Below are 21058 nucleotides of genomic sequence, written 5' to 3'. Positions count from 1 at the left end.
AAGATACTGGAAAACTCTATCTGACTGCAATAACTTTGCAAATGAAGGTCCTGTGAATGTCAAGCTTGAACCAATAGATGAAGGTTAAAATGATCAAAACCATCTCTGGAAAGATACCTTTTAAAAGATACCTAGGCCTTTTTGACAATTGTGGGAGAAATTACAACCAAATTCCATGCGACATGGTTGCCTATATGGGACCCATGTGAATTAGATGCCTCTTGCTTTAAGGGAATGTCATCCCACTCTGGGGGCTTTCCTCTTGGCTCAGTGGTAAAGGATCCACCTGTCGATGCAGGAGACACAGGCTTGATCCCTGGGTCAGAAAGGTCTCCTGGAGAAGGAAGTGAAAACCCACTCCAGTATTCTTGCCTGGAGAATCCCATGGAGAGAGGAGCCTGGTGGGATACAACTCCTGGGATCACAAAAGAGTCAGACACACCTTAGCAAGTAAACAACAACATCCCACTCTGGGGCACATGACTTGTTGAGTCAATCATAGGCTAGATTTGTCTCCACTCAATTTCCTTATTTGATTCCCTAGTTCAGTTAAATAATCTGTGCAAAAAACTATGGTACACCCTAACATGTAATCATAGACATTTCATGCATTTTTAGGTATATCCTCTGATTGTTTAATCATATATAGTTGGAATTTAGTGCAAATTTTAGGCTTGTAAGATGCACAATACTGAACTCTGGAACAAAGCTGGACACATATCTTTTACCTTGGTTCTAAAGACAATTCTGAGGGCAAAACATATAAAGAGAAGCAAAGGATTTCCAGACAAAACCATCCCATACAGTATATTAAGAGAGCATAGATGCTGTCGCCTCTGGCAGGTTCAAAAAATTTATGCAGCTTCCTAGGACTACAGATGATTCTAAGTTTGCTTCAAGCTAAGAAAAAGAATACTGATGTAAAACTTAAGAAAGGGAAAAAGTTACTTATAAACTGTAAATGAATCTTTCACTCTACCTGCAAGAGACTCACAGTGACTCCAGAAGCTAACCGGAATTGTGTCACTTGCTTTCTTTAAATGTCTGCAAACTGACATGGCAAATTCAAAGACCAAAGCTGTATGTGCAAATAATTCAAATATTGGAAGTTAAGTGGCTTTCTGAAGTTCATGGTGAACAATAATAAGCAACAAAAAGACTGGTTTGAAGGAAATTTGTGAAGTCTTCTTAAAGTACAGGTTCTGGCCTGACACTTTTCAAGAAGCAATCTCTTCACCACACCCTTTGCCCTGGGTTTATTAAAGAGCCATTTCCAAAAGCATTTCTTTGTCTTCACTTAAAAAAAAAGAATTTAGCAAAGATGATTATATATACCACCTCTGTAACTCTCCTCTTAGAAGGAGACCAAGAGATGATGAAAAATTCCACTGAATGTCACAACCTTTGAGGTGAGGAATATACAATTGCATGCTAAGATGAGAGAAAACATCATTGCAAGAGCATTTTCACCCATTTTAGCAAGTCAGTTTCTTCTATCCGTGTCATTTTGTAGCACATATCATAGGACCCATGGATTTACACAATCAGCTTAAAAAAGAAAACTTTGACATCAAAGCAACTGGAATTGACTTTCTTGAAAGTCATTACTGTTATCCAGCTCACTTTCTCAAATCACTGCAGTGGCTCCAAAATGTTTTTCAAATCAAATAAGAACTTTTTACTCTAAGATTCAGGTAGCTTTGTTCTCAGTTTCTTTTAAATTACTTCACTCATCACATGATACCTACCCTTTTTGCATACTGGGCTCTCTTTCTCCTCCCTTATCCTGACCAATGCTTTTAGCACAGCTGTTTCCTCCAGTTTTAATCCCCAAATCCTCCAAGAGATACGAAGAAAAAATAATGCATCTATTTAAAATAACTGCTTTATAAACTATTTCGTACAAATTTTGGTTCCCAGGAGTAGCTCTCAGATTGAGAGTTCAACAGTCTCTTTATACTCATGTATGCCTCTCATCTAGGTTATATACATACCATTAACTCAAATCACTCATGACCAGCAGATTATGCTTTTTTTCAAAACTTCTGACTCTACCTATTGTTTCTTGAAATCCAAGTAGTCTTCCAGAAAAGCAGAGAACACAAATAAGGAAATTAATCCTTCATCCAGAACCATCAACTAAAATCTTGGCAAATGGAAACAAGAACCCAAATCAGATAAAATAGGCTACAGAGAGAGGGACAGAATTACAAGAAATATGTGACTATAGTAGTGAGAGACATATTTGCAAGGGAGAGTGGAGCTAGTTTCATTCCTAAGCTACATTCTGTGTGTGTGTGTGTGTGTGTATGCATATATATAATGCATGCTCCATTTTTATCATACAAAATCTAACAATATTAACTGTTTATTAATTCAATATTAAATGCCATATGAGAAAGATGCATAACATGCAGATGATCAAGTTCCCTGAGTGTCTACCAAGAAGGAAGAGCTGTGCTCAACTCTGTATATGATACTGTTTTCCTTCTTCTTCCCTTTGCCACACACTGCAGCTAGGATGAATGGTCTTCCAGCTTTTCCTTGATTGAGTCTTAGTATGTGCTATATACCTGGCCTGAAATGTTCTTTACATCTGGTTAGTCTTTTGGACCATCCCCTTACTCCTCAAAGTCTCTCCTTAAATTAGGTCTTTTGCCTAGTGTGTAAAGTTTAGAAAGTTGTAATTTGTCCACACAGAGGCTTGTCCATGAATATTCATACCAGCTTTACTCACAACACCCCCAAATTAGAAACAGTAAAATTATCCATGGAAAGGGGAATCTTCATGCACTGTTAGTGGAAATGTAAACTGGCATAGCCACTATAGAGTATGGAGGTTTCTCAAAAAAACTGAAACTAGAACCATATGATCCAGTAATTCCACCCTTGAGTACCTATCCAAAGAAACTAAAGCACTAATTTGGAAAGGTACATGCACCCCACTGCTCACAGTGACATTATTTATAATTGGTAAGATATGGAAGTAACCTAAGGGTCCATCAAGAGATGAATAGATTAAGTAGACATGGTATATATATACAACAGAACACTACTCAGCCATAAAAAAGTATAACAGTTTGCATTTGCAACAACATGGATGGACCAGGAGGCTATCATGCAAGTAAAATAAGTTAGAGAGAAAGACAAATATGGTATGATACCACATATATGTAGAACTTAAAAACTAAAACAAACTAGTGGATATAACAAAAAAGAAACAGATTCACAGATACAGAGAACAAACTCACAGCTATCAGTGGGGAGAGGGAAACAGGAAGAGGTAAGATACTATATACAAAATAAAAAAGCTATATTGTACAACACAGGGAATATAGCCAATATTTTATAACTATAAATGGAGTACAGCTTTTAAAAGTGGTGAATCACTGTCATATACCTGGTATTTGCATAATATTATAGATCAAATATACCTCAATAAAAAATAAAAATGAAAATAATCTATGAAATAGTGAATGATAATACAAATTGTGGTACATTCTTACAATAGAATACAGGTCAGTAATAAATAGAATAAACCCCTCATATACTTAATGATATGGATGAACCTCAAAAAATATATGGAGAGAAAGAAGCCAGTTTCAAATAATCCTATCTGTATGAAAGTCTACCAAAGACAATCTAATCTATAGTAATAGTAAACATATCCGGTTGCACAGGGCAGGATTGAGGGTGTGGCGGGGGATAAGAAAGAATGCAAAAGAACTTTTTGGGGTGATGGGAATGTTTTACACCTTGGCTGTGGTGATGGTTATATAGATGTATACATCTGTACATTTAAAATAGTACTTCTTATAATATGTAAACTCACTCCAATAAAGTTAAGAATGTATGTGGATTTCCAGATGTACTGTTTATTTGTTTATAAAGCTGGGATTCAATCCCAGGTTATTTGACTTTGGAGCCCATGCTCCAAACTACTATGCTAAGTGAGTTTTTTTCTGTTTTAAATAACATAAGAAAATCACTGTTGAATTTTAAAAATCTCTGTAAGAGAATGTGCATGTACATGTAGGTAAGTGTTTTCCGATAAGACAGGCTTGGCTTAAGTCTTTCAGGCATCTTATTTTACAACTGGATTCAGAATCCAATTATTAGTGATTCACATGAATCCATTTCCCTACTACATGGTTAACAACACACTTTTGGTCTGAAGTAGCACTGGCCCTGGTTGATCACTCCCTGTAATTACCAAGTTTACAGCTTGATGATTTTTATCTTTTTCTAAAATATCAGTTGTAACCACAAAATATTAAGCTTTGTTAACATGAAGGATAGCCAAACTCATTTGCTGAAAGAAGAGTTTTAAAAATACCTAAGGAAGTCCAGTCTCATTAGAATTAGCAAAATTGAGTTTCATCAGGTGATAACACAAAAAGAGACATCAACTCTCTCTTAAGTATACAAATTTTGCATATTGTTAAAAAATCAAATTTTATGCTTGTAGCTTTTATACTGTACATTAATGGCTAAAGAGTTGACAGGACATTTATAACTACAATTTGTTCAGATTTGTCATTAGTTCCTATGCTAAAACAAATTTTCAAGGTTTAGTAGGTTGAAGTCAAGGTGATATTTAAACATTAAAATTAATTTGCAAGACAGTAGAGCTGTGTTTATATATGATTATAGTATAGTCATTGATAAGCAATTATGGAAAAAAAGGAAGACCTATTGTGCTAATTTCATTACAAAAGACTTAATGCATTTTGTCTTGCTCACTCATATAATTTAATTAACTTCACCCCCAAAACAGTATTCTAATTCACAACGTAGTTCTGTATCTTTATCCTCATTTTTCAGTAGAAAGCTGTGACATATGAAAATACACTTTAAGAGTCTTCTCTTTGTCAAGACTCTTTTTATGTTTGATATTTTCCAATTTCAAAGCACTTTTCCTTCAACTCAGCCTTCTCATTATGTTTGGTATTTTGTTACCCACATTCTAAAAACCCAAGATACAAAAACTTTAATTGGTTTCTTCAAAGGCCAAAGAAAATATCAATAACAGACTCTCTACTAAATAAGGTTCTTAAGACTGTGGCAAAACCACAAAACTACTCTAAACATAATTCCCTTCATTAACTAATTATATCTGGTAAAGAGGTAACAGTCATATAGTACAACCATCATTTTAATTCTATTTTGAAGATGGATTTTAAGTGTGAAACCACATACATTTAAAACTTCTGTGTGCAGGGGTATAAAACAAAATTACCCCCAAAGTCTAACAAACCTAACACTACCATTCAAAGACCAGCAATGAGAAAACAACATTTTGTTTGCATTTTCATTAGCAGAAAATATTTTAAAATCTCACATATTTAGTATGTATGAATAGAACACTCTGATGGGGCAAGTGAGCACTGTGAATGCAAGACTCCAGATTGAGCAGTGACCAGGCAGATGGCTGTCAGGGGTCCTATATTGCTGTTTCCAGGTAGATATTTAGGTATATCATCCGAGAGATAAAAGAATAAAAGTAAAATCCCTAAATTATGTGTGATTCATATCTTTTTTTTTTATAAATGAGCAAGAAGGTAAGCTCATATATTCAATGATCAATAAATGCAAAATGAAAGGTTTTAAATTAATATATTAAATAAATAGAGTTCATAGAGTACAATGGAATAAAACTCAGAATCTTGAAAGAAACTCAGGTAGCATTTCTAGGGAGCAAATTTTATTAGGTAGGATCAAATGTATTTATATAGCTCTCTGCATTTTAAAAGAACTAAATGTTTTATTTCTGAAAACAGGATTGGGACCAAAGTCAAGCATCTGATTCAAATATCCCCTCCGACACTGACCAGATGAATAACATTTCACTTTGACCTTTTTTTGAAAACTTGATGTGCACATTTCCAATTACGGTACCTTATGGACTTTAATCATAGCTACCAACATCACATCAGCATGCTAGGTGGCAAAGATAAAATATTATTTGTACAGTGAAATAATATGATAACAATATAGCTTTACTCTTTCAAATGGTAACACATCAGATATCACTTTATATACGCAAAAATAGCCGCACACATTTCAAAACCTTTAGTTTCAATTCAACACATGGCATGCTTAATGGTTTCAGCACTTCTAAATTCTTTTTAAATAAGCGTTACAAACTGAAAGCAAGACAAGTAGGTATTAAAAATATATTGGAACATCTTAAAATTACCAGCCCTACCAGTGGAAATAAAATGATGGCAATTAAAAGTAATAAAGGTTATTAAAAGTTAAGGGCCTCTGAGGCTAAGAAGTCATGTTAGACTGTCAATTGTTTTCCCCACAGTGGGAAATCAGTTAGAAATAAAAATTTAAAAATCTAGTAGTTTAGTTGTGGTCAAAGAAAGAGTCAGTGGGGGATGGGGAGGTTTCAGCAACATGCTGGTAGAAAAAAAGAGACTTACATAGTCTGGGAGGGCAGTGAAATGGAAGGCGTGGTAACCTCGCTCACTTAGTTGTCATTTTGATTTTCAATGACATTTTTTTCTTTCTTTCGCCTAGTAAAGATGACAGAAGTTCCTAATTTATTATCTGACGTCTATTCCTGTTCCTAGATTTAAGAGAGTTTAACTGTATAATATCAAGTTATCATATCCAAATACAGACACTTTGAAAAAAAACTATAGCATTGATGTTGCATGCATTCAGTTAGACTTCTCATAGCTGCATCAGCAAACCAAGGCTATGGATGCAGGGGAAAGATTCAGTGAGCACAGCCCAGGAGACTGGGGGAAGAGATGGGTAGGAAATAGGTAGGTCCTCAAATTAAAGCAGAAAGAGGGAGGGGTTCTTCCTGAAAGGCTCTGAGCCATGGATTCTAGAAGAATGCAGAACTCAAGCAGGCCCTCTCTAGGGCCCTAGGATCCATATACCTTCTATGCAAAAACAGAGCTCATCAAAATGTATGTGGCATGCCACAGGAGAGATTCTTTCATTAGCTGCCTTCTGCTGCTCAGGCTGGGCTGCTTTTTAGATGGTGAGAGAAGGGTCACTGACACTTTTATAAACATGAACCTGAAAGACTGATTGGATTTGACTGGAGGGAGAAAAAAGTACAGCGTAAACTTCTGTTTCTGTAGGTAAATCACAGTGCAGCCAGATCACAGGAGGCAAAGTCATAGGACCTGGACATTTCCTTCTGCTTCTGCTCTTTGGGTGTGCTTCATCATGTGTTGGGCTGGCCTGCTGACAGTGTGCAGGAAATATTTGTGAATAAGTAAATCAGGAGACTACGTAAATTAAATTCCTTGAAGAAAGTCACCCAGATGGCAAAACCCTCACTTCTATGGTTGATTTGCACATTTTAAGGAGCACGAGGGGGTTATTAAAAAGAAAGGAAAAAAATAGAAAAGACATTTCATAAGAGCAAAGGGAAAAAAGGAGAAAGAAATACTAAAGAAACTCCCAAACAAACAATTGAATGCCAAAGTTGTCTCCAGGCATTGCAAATGTTGGTCAGTAGCAAAAATACTGGAATTTGGATTTTAGTTCTCTAGTGGCAGATAACACATCTGGTGATGTGGTTGCATGCACATACTTTCCTATTTTCATGCATAATCTCAGATTATTTGATAGATGCATCATATTTATTCCATTTATTATTAAACTATCTTAGAAGAGGTTTAAAATCAAAAGGTATTCTCTGAAACTTAGCTTGGATTATTCACAGGATGAACATATCAAAATAACATCCAGTTAGTTTTCATAGGTATGTATTCATTGAATTATGTTTATTTTAAAAAACAGATCTTCTACAAAAGGTATTTTATCTATATTAGATTATTATTATTATAAAGAAGCAGCAAGATAGAATCATTTTAGTTCAGTTAACATTGTTAAAAGTTAAGCTACCATAACGTAAAAATGTTGATGAGTGGCTTCCAGGTTTGGGGCTGCCTTTACTGTGAACGAATCTCATGACAGGACTGTTTATAAATTGATCTCACTGTAAGGAGAGTGCAGAGAAAGGGGAAGAAAGTTCTCTGCATCCAGCTTATCTGTAACTCTGCTCTCAGAGAAATGCACAGAGGAGTCAGTCCTCCCTAGGCAACTTCCTTGCCTGAATGCAATCTGTCCGTGCCAGTTAATGGAAGCCAGCAGTTGCTTCTGGAAGGAATGTCCTTCCAGGGGCCAGGAATCCAGGCTCATAACACATGTAGGTAAGAGTGGATCAACTGCCTTGAACGGAGACCCACATCAGTCTAGATCTGATAGCATCTAGGTCTGTTCTCTAACTTAGATGGACCACACGTGGGTAGGTTCAAAGATATGTAAGGACGCTGTATGAAAGGCACTTGGCAGGGTTTGGGGAAAGACTGATCTGTAGGGTGCTGGCTTCTCCCAAGTTATCAGTGAGAACTAAGACTATCAAGACTATTGATGGAGAGACCCCCAAACCTAACTGGTTGTTACACTGAGCTGTCTGCTTTACCAGGTGAGAAAGAGGAAATCTGGACATTAATACTGACAGCCCCATTGCAGAAGAATACCTGCCAACCAGTTTATGAAATTCTAGTGATTTGAAAAAAAAAAACAAAAAACCCAACACCCCACTCTTCATACAAGTTAAATCACTCAACATGAGGCCATAGGAGCAAGCCCAGGGAAGCACAGGTGTTTTCAGATTCGTTTCGTACCTACATCTCACTCAGCATTAGGACCAAGCCCAGTGGTAAGGGCGCACACCCAGGGTTGCAGGCTTCTGTTTGCAGGCAACTTCTGTTGCCTAAGGAGAAACACTTGGCCATGTGTTCCCACTAAGTAAGGCCTGCAAAAGCTGGCTGACCTAATTTAAAATATGAGCTCTCATTGCATGAACATTTTCCAAGCCTTCCCTATTTTTTGTTCATTCAGTTCTTATTCCATAAAGTCAGCCCATCTTTCTCCAGTCCTAGTGACCTGCATTCCCCAACCCCTGCCTGCCAGAGCACGACTCCTCTCCTGCTAGCCTCATCGCTTCATCGCTTTTATTTGTGGGATGCTAGGGAGGGGATGGGAATGCTTAGAGAAGGGACGAAAACGTCAAAAATTCTTCTTATTATGATCATGTTTAGATGAAATATGGGGCTTGCCATCAACAAAATTACAAAACAATTCCGCTGGGAGTCCAGACCATTCAGGGTAATTCATCTATGAAAAAGCGAACTTTAATTGTTACTCTTGGCAGTAATCTAAGAGAAGAGTGAAATATTATACTAAATATTGCCACGTGCAATAGTAAAACGCTCTTTGCCCCCTGCCAGAAGCAGTGGATAGCCCCCTTCAGACTCAGGTTTGGATCTGGTGAGATTCAGTCTAAAGCCTCTGCTTCCCCCTCTCCAAAACCAACAGAGGTTTTCAAAAGAGTTGCGTTTTTTATTAGAACCATTTGCTCTTTTTAAGTTGCCAAAAAGGAATAAGTAAAACTAAGACTTTTATTTGGGTTAAAGTTGATTCCTCAACTTCATGGAGGTCAATGTACTTAGTGTATGAACCTTCTACTAAGAAGTTCATTGCAGTGTTGAACCAACCAAGGTTATGTTTCCATCCCTTCCCCCACCCCATCTTGCTCCCCAAACTCAACCCCTTGACTGCCTGAATTTATAGTAGGGGTTGGAAGCATGTGGAAGCTAATCAAAAGGAAGCATACACATGGCAAATTACATCCTGGATTTTCTCGAACAACTGAACTTTCAAATGTTTTTTATGCTGCACATAGCATTTACTATTTTGGGACTGTGTCTTGATTTGGGCTTCAGAAAATATGATCTCAACTGGTATTTACAATGCTTTCGATTAAAAGCTCATTGAACACTGCTGCATTATATAGTTTACAAGCATGGAAAGGTGTTTGATAATACTCAAAAGAAGAGGGCTAGTCTTTATCTTTTCTAAAAGTGAAGTCTTCAGGCAAGATGTTAGTCAAAGAACTCTTTTATATAGCACTGGTTAACTGGCATATTGAAAGGTTTGGGCAAAGCATGAGACTCTAGTAAGCTACTTGCAAATAATTTTTAAAATTACACGTTACATTTTCACCATGAATATTCATATACATTGAGTATAATATACTATGGATATATGGAAACCATACATAAGATATTCTCTGTAGTTAATATTCAGCTTCTAAACTAAGTTGGGGAAGTTAGGGCCTGGAAAAATTAAATGACTTGCCCAGGATTATTCAGCTTATTACCAGTGATCTGAGGACCAGAACTGCAATTTGTAAGTAGTTATTCCTTCTGTTATGGAATACTGTTTTTCATCTATAGGGATATATAATGATACAAATATTATTTGGGAATAAATGTAACTCTGCAGATATGACAAAAAGTAATCTTTGTTATAACTTAAATTAATGGTTTAAAATCTAGGTTATCTGAAACCTGAGTAAAGACACTAAACTGTAGGACATCCACTTTATATAATTATTTTCTTTTGATTATAGCATATGTTATGGATGACAACAAACAAAATAAGTAAGATAGTTTGAGGAAGATAGTTTGAGGAAACTATAAACCTTATCAGCCATGGGAAAAATAGTTAGCACTTATTATAGCCTGTGTACACTTGCATAAGACTGCATTATTAAGCTTCATAAGAATTATTAGTTTATGTAAAGTAATGTCATAGAATTAGGCCTGTTTTCCTATTTGCAGAAGTTTGGGGAAAACAAAAACAAAATATATAGAAAGCATAGCCTACCAACTAACAGTGCTACCCTCAAAGGAACAAAAGATACCAGCTGTTATTAATCGGAAGTAGTCACTCCAGAAGGTAAGGAATTTTTAAATTCATTGTTACAAATATCACTCAGATAATCAAGGACAGCAAATAGTAAGCTAACAAGGAGCCTCATAGGTCGACAATACTTGGGAGATGGTTACCTTTAAAAAATCTGACCTATGATATGGGAAGCCAAGGAAATCTGCCATAAATATGTTGTTTTAATTTTTTTTAAAGAGGAATCTGCCTTTTAAATTTTTTAATTTTTTTACTAAGAGATCAACCTTTTCCTGTGTCAGTACAAAATTTAAAGTTTCTGTGGAGGGGTTCTGTTTCCTGCTCTCCATTTAAAATGGGGGAAAATAAAAATATTTTGCCTGTGACAGAAGATGAAAGAAGTTCTCACCCTTAAAACCAGCAGCATTGGTTTTCCAGTCATTAGCGTTCAAATGTCCTGCACGGGAAGTCCTGACAATAACATGCTGCACGTCTCTCCAGGTCAGAAACGGACTGGGGAAAGACAAGGTAAGAATCATTGTACCAAAAAAAAAGATGGGGGAAGCAGAGAGTCACAAGCAAGTTAAAAAAGCAAAAGCAAAAGGGCAAAGTACTAAAAACAAAGGGTCAGCGATTTGGGTTTGGGATAAACGAATGCCAAATGCCGCTCTTGTTTTCCACTTGGAGAGGTGACATTAGTCTTAGGGAGGCAGAAAATGTAACCTTTAATTTGAGAAATAATGTGATACTAGTGGATGTAAGGTTTTAAAAGGGTGAGGATTTTCAGTTTCCTCAAAAAGGCTCCCGATTCTGGCCCTGTCATCCTGTGTGTAGAATCTTGCATCATCAGTAGAAAATTACAACAAGCTAAAGTCAAAACCGAAGGGCTCTTAAACATTGCTTGTTCACTTGTTTAGCCAGGCAGTAGACTTGTAATTTAACAAAGAACTTAGCAATGTTAACCATTCTGGATGGATGTGTGGGATATGAAAACAGTCTAAGCTGAAACTGAGTCTCCATTTTCAGTGTTCTGAAGGCAAGAGGATGTGGTACAGAGCCCAACACTGGGCACCAAGGCACAGACACCTATGGGAGTGATCTTAATTTGCAATAAACAGTTATTAAATTATTGAATATCTATTTCTAACAGCTGCTGGCACTGAAGATCACAGACACTACTGAATGGAAGATACTTTCATCAGAGAGCTGCAAAACTAATAAACACACAGAAAACAAATCCGAGTATAAATTCACAGTCTTTCATTCTCTTTCAAAGAACATGCTATTTTCTAGACAGCATTTGACTCACTGCCTGCAAGAAATTCTAACCAGGATACTTATTCAATTCAATCTTGAATGTGAGCTATGACTTTTTTCTTATACTTAACTTGGAAATATGGCAACTTATCATGAAGCTTGTGTGGTTATTTTCTTTGCTTCTTGTCTACCACTTTCATTTTAGAAGGATATTTGCAAAGGATGGGTCAGAACATTTGGGGGAGGAGAGAGAATGATTGCTACCTCCCTTGAGGTATGACAGGGGCAGGTGGTGATCTCTGCACCCCCTCATACGGGCACGTATGTACTCTGGTGTGTCTCCATGCAGACAGAGAACCCGCTATCTTTATAGCTAACTTTCAGTGATGAAACTGCACACTGCTTCCCTTGATACTACATTTTCTTGTCATACTCACCACATCCATGTTTTTGAGGGTGGCCTCCTAATGAGAGAGGGCCCAGCGACCATTTTCTGGCTCCTTCATTTTCTATCTATGTGAAACTGACTTTTCAAAGAGTCAGTTTCCCCACTTAGAATGTGGATGCTAATATCTACTTTACTTTGTTGTACCAACTGAATCAAAGTATGGTTGCCCTTTGAACAATGTGGAGGTTAGGGGTACCAGTCCCTGAACAGTCAAAAGTCTGAATATAACTTATAGCTGGGTCTCCATACCCAGGGTTCTGCATCCATATATCCAACCAACAGCAGGCTGTGTGGTACACAATTAGTGAAAAAAAATCTGCATATAAACGGAACTGTGCAGTTCAAATCTATGTTGTTCGAGAGTCAGCTGTCATGCCGAGTATTTAACCTAGTTCCTGGTGCATAATAAGGCATTAGAAGTGGTAGACAGTACATCATTTTGCTAAAATTAATAGCCATAGTTCCTATTTATGATCTGAAAATGAAGGAGATGGGGATAGAAAAGTACTACAGAGTTCTTATACCTTTTTGCTATGTTCTCAGATGAAAAATAAGAGAGAGAGATTACTGTCATTTCCAAGGTTTCCATAGGGAACAAGATAGGATCCTGACTATTTTGTATAACTGCATTAACAAAAGAATGTACACTAAGGAATTAAAACCCAGGCATATGAATTTTAAAGATATGAGAACAATGAAAGCAGACTTATTTTTGCTTTGATACAATATTTGTTAGGAGCCAACTTCAGAACCAGACAAGGTACAACAACTCTCAAGAAAGGGAGGGAGGTTGTGTGACGGATCCCAGGAAGCAGAAGAGTTCTGGTTCTAAAACAATTAGCATATTTGGTTCTTAGCTAACTAATACTGAATCCACAAAAACACAATAACAACAACAACAAAAACCCTTGGTAGATTCAATGCGTTACAGTCAGGAAAATTAGAAGAATGAGTCCGTGGATAATTTTGAACACTACTCTCAAGATGTTTTAGTTCTGCCTAAAACGTTACTCTCCTTTCCCTTTTCCAGTCTAGTTACTTGGATGAGGGGCGAAAAGAACAATAATAAGTTCAGTGTGGAAAGACATTCTAGTCACTTATTTATGGGAAAGCAAAATCCACTTAAGTGAACATGTATGCTTTTATTTTTTTCATGAGCAAACAGATACCTAGAAGTACACTTGGATTTGATAAATATGTCTAAATCAACCTTGTAATTTTAAAATAACATTTAACACACAGTTGAAACTTTCACGTAAATGTTACCCTTCCGGGGAAAAAAAAAAAAAAATAGAAATCACTGAAGTTTTCTTGATACCTATCACCAGGGTAACATTCCTTTAGAAATACCAAACACGCAGTTCTGACCATTGGGAAATCATTTCCCCAGTGACCCTTAGCATTAAAAATAGAATAATAATAATAGAACAGGAAACACTTATCTTGTACCTTAGGCACTTGTATTCAGGCACATTCAGGAAGTCTCCTGCATTCAACTCAGCCTGAAGAAATAAGAGTTACTTGCTCTCATGCTGAGTTGCAAAAACTAATTCTTCTTGGAGTGCTCATAATTAGAAGGGAGAAATTAGCTTCAGGAAATTGAAACTACATGTGGAAATAAGGAGGCATTCATATAATTTTACTGTGACATTTGATAATGCACAACTTCAGAAATGATTTAATTTCAAAATTTCCTGAATTTCACCAAAATGAAGTGAGAAAGATAATATGGGAAACCAATGTGTTTTTGAAGCAGTGGTGTTCCTACCTGGGAGGGTAATTGATCAGCTCGGGAAATAGCCATAGGTTAAGTGACTAGTATCCTGAGAGAACTCTTATTTATGAGAAAGTCTGAGTCACAGTTTATGACCTACTTGTTTCATGCTCACAGGGATGATATAGGAGTGAAGAAGTCATCAAACATGGAATAAGCCACATACAGAGTGAAAGCAGGCTGCCCTGTACAGTGAACCCACAGTACCTGACAGTAACAGAGGACCCCCTGAAACTTACCCTATTCTGCCAATTACCCTGGACTCACACTCCACTGGCCTCTGACAACCAGCATGCCTCTCACAGCCAAAGCCTCAAAAGCTTTAGGGCAAATAACAATCAAAAAAGCCCAAAGTCTAACCAACCTGGAGAAAAAGAGTGGTACGTCTCAACTCTGAGCCCAGTGACCACCAATCTCATAGTAAGCCACCAGGATAAAAAAAAAAAAAGAAACAACACCAGGAGTTATGCCACATACCCCTTGGGTTTCTTCTTAGAATCATTAACAATTACCCTTGGCCAACAATATACACATAAAGGTCACATGCATAAATGTCTGCAAAATGTGGCTAACTAGTGATGACCTTTCAAGACTACATGATTTTCTGAGGAGTCCTGTACATGTCGTCTTTCCCCATAAGGGATTTTGCATCACTTGATGACTTCAAAATAGTAACCAACATTTACTGAACACTTGGCCAGGGGCAGGTACTGAATGCTGTATGTGTACGTGTACTGTGTAATCTTAAAAAAGCATATGATAGAGGTAAAGTTTTGATTCCCATTTCACAGATGACAAAAGTGAGACTGAGTTCCACATAGTAACTTAAGGACATACATACAGGTAGGTTGTGGTAGAGCTACAATTCCAACCAGCTGCACTCGGCTGCAGAGTGTGCAGTCAATTGCTATTTAACACCATCTACAGAAAGATCCGTGAAGCTGAAACCAAAGTACACACAGTGGTTTGTCAGGTGGTTCTCTAACAGCTGGGTAAGGAAGCCAAAGATGGCACACCCTGTCCTCATGGCCACACAACTTTGTGCCCACTCTGTCAATCTCAACCCAGTTGGCTAAGTTTTATTTGCCACAGAATTCAGGAGATTCTTGAGCCTTCATTGAGTTTTCAGGTTCCAAAGGCCGAACTTTGGCACACTCTATCAAAGGTGAACAGAAAGATACTGAGCTAGGAAAAGCCATATTCCGTTTCTAAAATAATATTTTATCCTAGATGTCATAACATCCTATCATTCCTCAGCATTTGTTATGAACTGGTCGCCTTGCCTGACACACACTCACTTTGATGTGGTTTAAAGCCTGATTAGGTAACGCCTCCCCAGTTAGGGAGCCTCGGCTGAACCTCGTCCCAAACACTTCCAGTGGCCAGCTGCAAAAACAGGATCGGGAACAACACTATCACTACCTTGTGCTTGTGCTGCATTTTTGTTCTGAGCTGTTCAAAGCATTTCGTGCACCCAACAACAGGTTTAGAAGAAGTAGGACAAATCCCGGGAGAGACATTCTGTCTAGTGCTTCTAGTTGGACGTCTAAGTGCAATTGTTGCTTTGGCTAAGTCACTTCAGTTGTGTCCCACTCTGTGCGATCCCATAGATGGCAGCCCACCAGGCTCCCCCGTCCCTGGGATTCTCCAGGCAAGAACACTGGAGTGGTCTAAATGCAACTGCTAGCATTAAAACAAAAAAATCTCTCCCGAAGAGTTTCCCAGATAATTATGCAAACATGTGAATAAATCTGTACTTGGTGGTCCTTAAAAATAAGAATTTTAAATCCCGAATGACCGATTCACTTGCATTTATTAAAAAGAAAAAATAACTCACCTTTCCCTCAAACCCCCAGATGGATCTAGCATTAGAGGCAGTTTAAGGACAACTGATAAAAGGAACAACAAATGCACATCTTATTACAGAAAGAGACTAGATCAACAAGAGGAACAACAGCAAATGCAAATAATGAAAACCGTTTCCTAAACAGGACGTGTATGTGTGTGCTAAGTTGCTTCAGTCGTATCTGACTCTTTGCGACCCCATGGACTGTAGCCCGCCAGGCTCCTCTGTCCATGGGATTCTCCAGGAAAGAATGCTGGCACCAGTTGCCATGCCCTCTTCCAGGAGATCTTTCCAATGCAGGGATCGAACCTGCATCTCTTATGTCTCCTGCATTAGCATGCAGGTTCTTTACTACTAGTACCACCTGGGAAGCCCCTAAACAGGACAATCTTCTTTAAACTCAAGAGTGAGTCCATCTATTGCAATGATGAGAGACCACGTGGACCAGACCTATAGGGAAACAGCGTGAGCAATCACCATCATCAATTATCTGACTTACTAAATAGTCAACCCAAAATCTGAGACCAAAGCAGTCTCTTTTTATGTTTCCTAAGAGTGTGTAAAAGAAAAATGGGAATAAGTAGCCAAAAATGAATGTCATTGTACAGATGCTAAATAAGCCAGCAATTATGCAAAAGGATTTATTGTGAGTTGGAATAACTAAGATGTGGCAGAAGTGTTTAAAGCATGCAGAGATTGGGAAAAACATTACTCTGACTGCAGCCTATGTGTGCCAACAATGATTCAACAGAACTTTCAACAAAGGGCACCAATCTTCTTTTGTCAGGTAATGAAGGCTCCAAGGGGGTCAACAGGTGGTGAGTCCCACTCTGAGCAGGAGTATATCACTAAAGGGCATGTATTTGTTTTGTGTTCTAAATTTATTCAAAAGTTCTAGGCCTAATGTTGGGTTGTAGTAACAGAAAACACAGTTAATAATACCTCCAGATTTAGAAATATGACTTGTATTGGCATCACTTGGACCCCTGCTTCTGATCCATCCACACGTGAACCAAAGCAGAAAAGATAAAACAACAACAACAACAACAAAAAAACCCGTGTGAGATCAACTAAGTAAAATTTTTATTTTACTCTTTTGTGAAACTACTCACTGATTCCCTGAATTTAGTCTAAACCAAAGGTATGGAAACTTGGTGTCTAAACATATTTAAGACAGCCCCTAATTTACAAAGAAAATTTCTGTCATTTAAACTGAAGTGCTTTCTTTCCATTTTAAGTCCTGGCTTATCTGTAGGATTTGTCGTTACACCTTAAAGACATTGATTAAGTTCCCTGTAGCCTTACAAATGATGTTTTGTTTGTAAGCTCAATAATCATTTCCTTGAAGTGCTTTGCTATGTAAATGCTTATGGAATAAAATCTGATGAGAGGTCAGGCACAGGTACTCTAAGCTGAGATCACATGCACCGAAATCAATTCATAGTCATGGAACTTTCTTTCCCACCTTCTCTGTGGTACCCTCAATTTTCTCCGAAAATATTACCCTGAGATCACAAATTCTGGCCATTCTAAAGGCCTCTCTCCTAAAAAGGAACCATCTTACCCTGTTGGTGGGAATGTAAATTGGTACAGCCACTATGGAAAATAATAAGGAAACTCCTTAAAAAACTAAAAATAGAGTTCCCATATGATCTAGTAAGTGCACTCATGGACATATAGCTGGAGAAAACTCAAATTCAAAAAGCTACATGTACCCCTACGTTCATAGCAGCACTAGTCACAATAGCCAAAACATGGAAGCAACCTAAGTGTCCACTGACCAAAGAAAAGGTAATGTCGGGAGCCGGCGTGAGGAGCTCCACCTGTGGCAAAGGTCATGAGGAAGGAGGCTCGGCATGCGCAAAGGTGGGATCGAGCCTCAGGAGTCCCCCCGGAAATTTTCGAGCATCTACCCCCAAAACAAGAGTCTGTCTACTTTCTGCTTTGTGCTCTCACCTACACCTCTGACTTTATGGGGGGCTGTCCCCCACTACCTCTCTCTGAAAAAGAGAGTTAACTTACAGTTCCAGTTAATAAAGTTTCTGGGTGTGATAGTGTTTTAACCTACAAACTCCTTTGGAAGTCCTCTAGCCTGCCTGAATAGGTTTTTTCGGCCACATATGATTGCTCAGAGCCTCCCAACTGTGAGAGGCATGAGATGTTCTAAACTGCCTAAATACAGATTCCTTTGAGCAGTTAAACGATTGATTAGAAATTGTATGGGTGAAGGGTTTTTCACTTGTTGGGCCAATGTTTGCTGCTAAGTCTCCATATCCCTCACCTGCTGTGTCCCTGGCAGTGTATTGATTAATATAATTGGTATAAGTAGTAGCTTTAATGTTTGTAACCTTGGACCCTTGAGTTAATTCTTTTTCTTGTTATAGCCCACCACACCTTTGCCCTGTAGGAATGCAACTTTATCTAATGTTTTGAGAGGGTGGCGCCTGACTAATCATCTTTAGAAAAAAATAAGTTTTCTGAAGAAAGGGTCTTAAAATGTTAACAGGCCTCTGGGCCAGAAGATGATGTAAATCACCTAAACTTTTACATATGATAAGTTTGCAAGAAGAAAGCCTGGCTTACTGCATGATTCTACCCCTTCCCCCATTATCCTCTATGCATAACTTAGGGTATAAAAACTACTTTGGAAAATAAAGTGTGGGCCTTGTTCACCAAAACTTGGTCTCCTCGTTCTTTTTCTCACCTTCTGGCTGAATTATTCAGCCTCTTTTCTCTCCTAAATTTCCTCACTGAGCTATCTGTATTTCAGCCTCTTTTCTCCACTGAATTTCCTCACTGAGCTATCCTTATTTAACCACTCTTTATATCCTTAATTAACGTTTAATTAAGCAATTGTTTCCTGATCTTCGTGGACGCCGTCCCTGCTTCAAATTTCCTGGATCCACCGGGGCTGGACCCGGGCAAGTGGCGCCTGGAACAGGCTACTAAAAATCCAAATTCAAAAAATTAAAGGAAGGAGAATTTAAATATAGTTCTCCCCATCAAATCTTGCAACATGCTCTTTCCGTAATAAATATTTTAAATACTGATTCAGCCGGAACTACTGCAATGCTTCGCCATTGATGCCCGGAGCAACTGAATGCAAAACCATTAGTCAAATGGAAGGACCTCCTCTCAAGACAATGGAAGGGTCCTGACCCATTATTAACTAGCGGTCGAGGATGTGCCTGTATTTTTCCACAGGATGCAGATTCTCCAATTTAGATCCGGGACAGGCTGATTTGCCATGTTGCAGTCCCCCAGACACCCGGTTCCCCCATTGCTTCGATCACAAAAGAGGAGGGGCACTCCTCTGCACAGAACAGCCACGCATTGGGAGCCGCGGGCTGGACCAGCCTGGCTGCCAGGACCCAGCGCACAGCGCTCGCAGCCGGTAGCCCCGCCAGCGTTGGTCTGCGCTCGCTTGGCTGCAGCTGAGCTCAAGGCTGGTTCAGCGAGAGAGCGGGGGCGGCGTCCGCCCACAGGGGAGGCAAGATAAACATCGAGATCCTGGCGAGACTGACAAGGCTGCTGCAGCACAAATTCCAACCAAAAAATAATTCTACTTATTCTGTTTTGGCTTGTCTACCCTCTCCTTAAGTTTTTCTCTTTACCAATGATTCTAGAAAACTTAATGTACATATGACTTTCACTGGTGGACCCAATGTAGGGACTTGTGAACAATACATGCTCTCATTTAAACCCTCAATATAATGTTTGCTCCTTTGTAGTGTTACAACGTCCACCTTATCTTATGATGTAACCACTTATTGATATGATAATTTTGGTCTTGCTGTATTACAACAACTACAGGATTTAATGCGATTGCAATGGTTTGTGGGCTTGCTTATCCTGGAAATAGCAGCTTTAATAACCACCATTACTTCTGTTACTGTGGCAGCAATATCATTGACTCAACAAGTGCATACTGCCCAATTTGTTGATACCATGTCTAAAAATGTCTCTTTAACTTTAGCAACACAAGAAACTATAAATAGGAAATTCAGATCAGATCAGATCAGATCAGTCACTCAGTCGTGTCTGACTCTTTGCGATCCCATGAATCGCAGCATGCCAGGCCTCCCTGTCCATCACCAACTCCCGGAGTTCACTCAGACTCACGTCCATCGAGTCAGTGATGCCATCTAACCATCTCATCCTCTGTCGTCCCCTTCTTCTCCTGCCCCCGATCCCTCCCAGCATCAGAGTCTTTTCCAATAAGTCAACTCTTCGCATGAGGTGGCCAAAGTACTGGAGTTTCAGCTTTAGCATCATTCCTTTCAAAGAAATCCCAGGGCTGATCTCCTTCAGAATGGACTGGTTGGATCTCCTTGCAGTCCAAGGGAGGATGAGAATAAATGCCTTGGAAGAGACAATAATGCATATTGAGACTGAGTTACAGGCTTTAAAAGTGAAAATGACTCTGTCATGCCACGCTGATTACCGGTGGATATGCATGACATCTTTAAAGATAAACGAGACAGATTATAAATAAAAAAAATCAAAAATCATATCTCAGGTGTTTGGAACAGCTCTGACATTGGCCTGGACTTAGGGAAACTTCATAATCAAATACAGACCCTGGAACACTCTCGACTGTATTTTACTGCCGCTGGAGCAGCTAATGACTTTTTTTCACACTTTCTCTAACTTCATTTCAGGGAAAAACATTCTGTCTAATATCCTTTGTTATGTCGCTGCTGGTGCTTTAATTTTGCTTCTCATAATCATTCTTCCTTGTATTGTCAGGATTCTTCGGCAGAACATTCAGAGGCTCACGACTGAGCTGCATCTGGCTGTTTTAAGAAATAAAAAAGAGGGAGATGCCGGGAGACGGCGTGAAGAGCTCCACCTGTGGCAAAGGTCATTAGGAAGGAGGCTTGGCATACGCAAAGGTGGGATCGAGCCTCAGGAGTCCCCCTGGAAATTCTCGAGCATCTACCCCCAAAACCAGAGTCTGCCTACTTTCTGCTTTGTGCTCTCACCTACACCTCTAACTTTACGG

At 38.6% G+C, this 21058-nt stretch overlaps 1 protein-coding gene across 1 annotated transcript in view; it reads right to left on the bottom strand.

Moving 5' to 3' along the window:
• PCSK5 (proprotein convertase subtilisin/kexin type 5) overlaps positions 1–21058 on the bottom strand; it is a 610290-nt gene that overhangs the window by 230948 nt on the left and 358284 nt on the right. Inside the window, exon 14 of the mRNA XM_010844912.1 lies at positions 11138–11241. Coding sequence (XP_010843214.1) covers positions 11138–11241 — 104 coding nt within the window. The remainder of the gene's footprint in view (positions 1–11137; positions 11242–21058) is intronic.

The sequence above is a fragment of the Bison bison genome, unplaced genomic scaffold (assembly GCF_000754665.1).
Source record: "Bison bison bison isolate TAMUID 2011002044 unplaced genomic scaffold, Bison_UMD1.0 scf7180017864212, whole genome shotgun sequence".
NCBI lineage: Eukaryota > Metazoa > Chordata > Mammalia > Artiodactyla > Bovidae > Bison > Bison bison.
The sequence above is the reverse complement of the archived record's forward strand: the minus strand, read 5'-3'. Positions and strand labels throughout refer to the sequence as shown.